The sequence below is a fragment of the Cynocephalus volans genome, chromosome 8 (assembly GCF_027409185.1).
Source record: "Cynocephalus volans isolate mCynVol1 chromosome 8, mCynVol1.pri, whole genome shotgun sequence".
Lineage (NCBI taxonomy): Eukaryota > Metazoa > Chordata > Mammalia > Dermoptera > Cynocephalidae > Cynocephalus > Cynocephalus volans.
In genome coordinates, this window is record NC_084467.1 from 117951213 (window position 1) to 117957487 (window position 6275).

The window sequence follows — 6275 nt, forward strand, 5'->3', positions numbered from 1 at the left end:
GATCTGCTTTCATATCTCGTGAAAAACAGGACACTAGAGGGATGCCAGCCTAACTCTCTATGAACTCTGTGCTTCCTTTACCCTGGCTGTCACTGTTGAACTCATGTCCTCTAGCCGCCAGTCCATCTGCAGGCTGTCTTCACTGCGGAAAGAACCCAGGGGGAACAGGGCTTCACCAGAGTAGCAACCATCATGGTTAGGCCTCAGGGAGGATTTCCAGTGGGAATTTCCTAACTGGAGATATTTTCACTTACTTCCCACACCTTCCATTTCCTTCTCCTTTGTAAGCCTGCTGAGGGGAAGAAGATGTGGGAGGGGGTAGAGTGAGTGAGGTCCAGGGAGGGAAGAGTGGGAGAGACTTTCTGTGTGTCAGTCTTGGGGTGAACTTCAATAGAGCCTGGTTTGGCCTTCAGGTTGAGTTGAGAACAGCCAGGGAAAGGATGCCCTTAGGGCGGGGGGGCTCCATACAGCAGAGGAGGATTAACCGCCGGCCCCCAAAGAGCCCCAGTCTAAAGATTTCAGCAGACTCCCTCCCAGCCTGGGTCTTTTGCCCGAGTATGCCCGAGAGGTGCTGCCCACCCCAGCTAGAGGCACCAAGATCTCCGGTACCCCGTTCCCTAAAAATAATCGTCGGACCTGCCTGGTGCTCTCCAGTGAGGTGCATTATCCCCCTTGAGCCCCACAACATGTTGAGCTGGGTGGGGAGGGCGGGGTGGTGAGAGTTGTATGTATTATTCCCATTCTACTGATGCAGAAACTGAGGCTGAGAAACACGAAGGGGCTCGCCCAAGGCCACCCAGCCACTCGGCGCTGGCGCTGACGTTTCACGCCTCCCCACCTCCCTCGGGTCCATTAATTCGGCAACCTTTATTAAGCCCCTCCAGGAGCCCCGACGCCGCCGAGGCGCCCGGCGAGGGGCGGTGGGTGGCGGCAGCCCGGGCCCCCGCCGCGCTCGCACTGACGCGGCCGCCATGGCGCAGGAGAACGCCGCCTTCTCGCCCGGGCCGGAGGAGCCGCCGCGGCGCCGCGGCCGCCAGCGCTACGTGGAGAAGGACGGCCGGTGCAACGTGCAGCAGGGCAACGTGCGCGAGACCTACCGCTACCTGACGGACCTGTTCACCACGCTAGTGGACCTGCAGTGGCGCCTCAGCCTGCTCTTCTTCGTGCTCGCCTACGCGCTCACCTGGCTCTTCTTCGGCGCCATCTGGTGGCTGATTGCCTACGGCCGCGGCGACCTGGAGCACCTGGAGGACACCGCGTGGACGCCGTGCGTCAACAACCTCAACGGCTTCGTGGCCGCCTTCCTCTTCTCCATCGAGACGGAGACCACCATCGGCTACGGCCACCGCGTCATCACCGACCAGTGCCCCGAGGGCATCGTGCTGCTGCTGCTGCAGGCCATCCTGGGCTCCATGGTGAACGCCTTCATGGTGGGCTGCATGTTTGTCAAGATCTCGCAGCCCAACAAGCGCGCCGCCACGCTCGTCTTCTCCTCGCACGCGGTGGTGTCGCTGCGCGACGGCCGCCTCTGCCTCATGTTCCGCGTGGGCGACCTGCGCTCCTCGCACATCGTCGAGGCCTCCATCCGCGCCAAGCTCATCCGCTCGCGCCAGACGCTCGAGGGCGAGTTCATCCCGCTGCACCAGACCGACCTCAGCGTGGGCTTCGACACCGGCGACGACCGCCTCTTTCTCGTCTCGCCGCTCGTCATCAGCCACGAGATCGACGCCGCCAGCCCCTTCTGGGAGGCTTCGCGCCGCGCGCTCGAGAGGGACGACTTTGAGATCGTCGTCATCCTCGAGGGCATGGTGGAAGCCACGGGTGCGGGTGGGCCCGAGGACGCGAGCGGGGTTGGCGGGGAACCGGACCTAGACGGGCCGGGAGATCGGGGGCGGGGCGGGGAGCTGGTTGCTGAGGAAGGCAGGGGCAAGAAGACGGGCCCTGGAAGGTGGCGGGGAGGATGAGAGACCGAGGTGGGATCGGGGGACCTGGGGCGGGGGAGGAACAGAGCGACTCCGCAGAAGGCCAAGAAAAAGCTTGGAGGAGTTCTCCGAAATGGCACTGGCTTGGGGCCCTGGACTGGGAGAAATGTGTCACTTGGAATAGAGAGGTGATAATAATAGCTAGCACTCACCAAGTGCTCCATCTGTCCTGCACAGTTCCAAAGCACTTTACACCTCAGAGTTCATTTAATCCTAACAAGATCCCTCAGAACGTAGTTAACTTTATTATTGTGCTCATCTGAAAATGAGACGAGATTGCCCCAAGGAGAGGTTAAGTCCACTTTCATAAGCCAATAAGTGGCCGTGCCTGGATTGAACACAGGCAGTCTGGTTTCAGTGGCTAGTGGTCTAGAGTTGCAAGGAGGAGTTAGGTTCAGGTTTTTACTGCTGAGAAGTCCAGCCCCCTGAGATTTGATGGTGACGGTTTTCCATGCCCTTAGTTATTCCTAGGCTGGACCTTAAGGAGAGATTAATACCTGGTCCCACTTTTGCCTCAGTTTCCCCATCCATCCAAAGGCTCTAAACTTCCACTGATATGGAAATAGAGGATGTTGCCATTTCTAGCCCCTTCCCAGAAGGAACTGGCAACTCATCTATGACGTCAACACCTCCAACTCAGGCCTACACAGTGAAGGGTTTGGGAGTAGAACAAGACCAGTGTAGGAGCAGCAAACGAGGTAGGTCCCTTAGGACTTGAGATTTGGAGATTAGATGAAGGTAAGAAAACTGCAGGTAGAGAACCAAAGGCCCACTAGGGGGCGCTGTATTCCTGCCACTGAGGCCAGAGCCTCTGTTGCTCCCGGCTGGCTTCTGACAAGCTGGTGCCTTCAACTTCCTACCATGCTTCCTTCACGCTGAGCCTGTACTTCGTCCCCACCTCTGCCTCAATGCTGCACATTCCTCCTTCACCCCCGACTGGGCTCCACCTAGTTTTGTCCCCTTCCACCACACTCCCATCCCATTCCCTTTCTCTCTCTCTCCAGCTGTTGCTCTTTTTTGCCAGTATCTCAGGCAGGCCCCTCTCCTTACAGGAAAGTTCCTGGCCTGCCCTCTTTTGCCTTTGTAACCCCAGCGCCTTCCTCTCTTCTTCTCAGCCGCTCTCTCCGCAGTGCCCTTTATGTCTCTCCCCTCCCCCACTGGATGGCTTTCACCACGGAATACCAATGTCCCAAGATGTCTCAGGGCCAGGCTTTCAATGCTCAGGGCCATTCTGTGCTTAGCTAATGTTCACTCTTTCGTTCCCCCTTGTTCTGAGATAGATATGGGTTGGGAGAGAGATCCTGGGGTAGGAGGAGAATGACCTGCAGGGGTGGGGGAAGGGGGGCGCACAGTGCAATCCAACAGGGAAGACAGGACACAGGCCTAGGGCGAGGGGTAGTGGGGAGGATGAGATGGAGAAGATAGGGATGGGAGCCTGTCTGATTTTTCTAGAGATAAAGCTGGAAAGGATGGTAATATTTTGGGTGAGAGAGTCAGGATGAAACTGCTTTTGAAAGCCAGCATAATGAGCCAAAACCCAAGAAGGTGACATTTAAAAGGAATAAATATAAAACTCTACATTTAGGCTTTTAAAAAATCACTTATGTAAGCACAGCATGGAAGAGTTCTGGTGAAAAAAGAACAGGGGGTTTTAGTTGGCCACAGGCTTGATGTAACACGTGATGCAGCTTCCAAAAATGTTTATGTAATGTTGTCCTGGGCTCTATTAGCTAAAGCATCGTGGCCAGAAGAGAGGGGTGGTGAGCCCTCTCTTATGCATGGATCAGGCCACAGTTGGAGAATTTATCACACTCAATGTGCTTAAAGGGTCCTCCTTGGCTATTCTGGTTTGCAATCAAGAAAGTAAAATTTTTGGAAGCCAGGTCATATAAGCAATGGCAGAGGGAGCCAGGGATGTTCAGTATGAAGAAGAGAAGACATGAGGGAATCTGAGACTTCTGTATTCAGATACTCAAAGGGTGTCAAGTGGGAGGGGAATGAAAGCAAGGGGTGGAAATCCCAGGAGGCAGATGAAAAACAACCCAACTATTAGAGCCATCACACAAAGGAGTAGCCTCCTTATGAGGTAGTGAGGCTCTGAGAGGGAAGTAATTCTGGGACGTAATTGAGTACAAGTTAGATACCCATTGTTGGGAAAGCTCCACTGGGGAGCCCTGTATGGAATGGGAAGTTGGACTAGATGATTCCTAAGGTCAGTTTCAAGGTTAAGCTTCTCTGGTTGGCATCACCTAAGGAGAGAAGGGGGAAATATGGGCTGGAGACTAAGGAGTCAGGGCAAATGGAGAAGAGGTGGGGAAGCTGGAGAAGAACATGAGTTGGCAAGGGAGAAAATGCACTGGACCAGAGGGAGGTGGGTCCCTTGGGGGCATGGAGGAAAGGGAGCTGGGAATGGGGATGAGAGGCCAGAGAGGGAAGCTTGGGACTGGGATTCCCCCCTGACCCCTCCTCCTTCCCCCAGGAATGACATGCCAAGCTCGGAGCTCCTACCTGGTGGACGAGGTGCTGTGGGGCCACCGCTTCACATCAGTGCTGACCCTGGAGGATGGCTTCTATGAGGTGGACTATGCCAGCTTCCACCAGACCTTTGAGGTGCCCACGCCCTCATGCAGTGCCCGGGAGCTGGCAGAGGCTGCAGCCCGCCTTGACGCCCATCTCTACTGGTCCATCCCCAGCCGGCTGGATGAGAAGGTGGAGGAGGAGGGGGCAGAGGAGAGGGCCGAGGAGGGGACAGGAGAGGGGGAGGGGGTGGGAACAGAAGAGGCAGAGGGGATGGAAACAGGAGAGGGGGCAGGTGGGGGTGCTGGGGCTGACAAGGAGCAGAATGGCTGCCTGCCATCCCCAGAGAGTGAGTCCAAGGTGTGACCAGTTTCCTCCAGACCCCTGTGGCAGACCAGGGGCCAGTCATGAGTACATGGGGAGCTGGGTATCAGAGGTGGAGCAGGAGGAGGCAGCACAGTTCCTGGGAATGTAGTAGAGTCAGAGAGGCCCTCTCAGAGCCTCAAGTCTAGATCCAATACAGAAGGGAGGGGTACCGATTTCAGGATAGTGGAGGGTGTGGATGGGTGAACATACCAGTATGTGCATTTGATCTTCACATCTGTTCATGGGCGTATAGAAGGACAGAAGGATAGACTTGTGCGGGTTGGATGGGAAGGTGGTGGCAGATGGAGATAGCCATGGATAGGACCAACATGCACTCAGGGCTGTTGCTAACCCGTAGAGCACCTTTATGCAAATTCTAAAAAGGCACCTTTTTCCTCCAGACCAGGGTGCATGGCTTGGGGAACAGAGTGTGGGATGGATTGCAGTCGCCACTCACCTCTTCAGCCAGCCCCCCTGTGTATAAACACCCTGTCTAACCAGACACAAAGCACAAGCTGAACCAGAGGAAAGAAAGCTGGGCAGAGATGGGCACAGACGAGAAAGTGTCTTCCCAGTTCCACCCCTACCACTGTGACAGGCTGAGCAGGAGGATGAAGGGCTGCAAGGGAGGCTCCGCAGGTGTGGATGGCCTGATTCTATGGGCAGGGAAGCAGGCAGTGGGAAATGCCTGGGAAAGGAGAACCAGGGGTGACTATTTTCTGAAAGTGGAAAGAGACCTTGCAGGTGCCACAACAGAGGCAGGAAGGGAGAGAGAGGTTGTTGTAAGGAAGAAGAAAGGCCAGGAGAGAGAGCTGGAAGGTGGGTTCGCTAGAGCTGCGACACAGGAGGCCCTGGGGAAAGCGGTTTGTCCCTGGGGCACAGAGGGAGGGAGTCATTCAAATCATTGATGGGTACCATGTGGGGCGGATGTTCAAAGACCCGGTTTCTATCTTCGGAACCAAGGCACATGGGAAAAACAGAAGAATATACTGTGGCAACCGAACAAGGTATAGTTCAAACTGAGAACCCGCACAGTCTCTCAGAACAGAGGGTTTTGGTAATCTGAAAGCTAGGAACTGAGCAAAGCCCAGGGGATGATGTAAGCCAGCAGTTACAAAACTGTAGTGTGCATGAGAATCACCTGGAGGACTTGTGAAAACACAGATTGCTAGGCCCCACTCCCAGGGGCTCTGACTCACCAGGTCTGGGGCAGAGACCAAAAATTTGCATTTCTAAGAAGGTCTCAGGTCATGCTGATGTTGCTGGGCTGGGGAGAACCACTGCTCTCAGCAAAGACTTGGAGATCATATCAGGAGATGGGGCATATAAGCTGAGGAGCAGCTGAGAAGTTGAGGAGCAGCTGAGAAGAAGACAGAGAAACGTAAAGGGTAGAGTACTGTGTGCGGGAAA

The 6275-nt window shown here is 55.4% G+C and overlaps 1 protein-coding gene across 2 annotated transcripts; it reads left to right on the forward strand.

Annotated features, from left to right (window-relative positions):
* Nucleotides 1-971: 971 nt before the first annotated feature.
* On the forward strand, nt 972-4865 carry KCNJ9 (potassium inwardly rectifying channel subfamily J member 9). 2 transcript variants are annotated; one of them, XM_063106661.1, is made up of 3 exons: nt 972-1821; nt 4462-4706; nt 4770-4865. In XM_063106661.1, the coding sequence occupies exons 1-3, from the start codon at nt 972-974 to the stop codon at nt 4863-4865; spliced, it is 1191 nt and encodes a 396-aa protein (XP_062962731.1). The 2 variants fall into 2 exon arrangements, with proteins under 2 accessions (XP_062962731.1, XP_062962730.1); XM_063106660.1 differs by having other exon boundaries at nt 4462-4865.
* Nucleotides 4866-6275: the final 1410 nt, after the last annotated feature.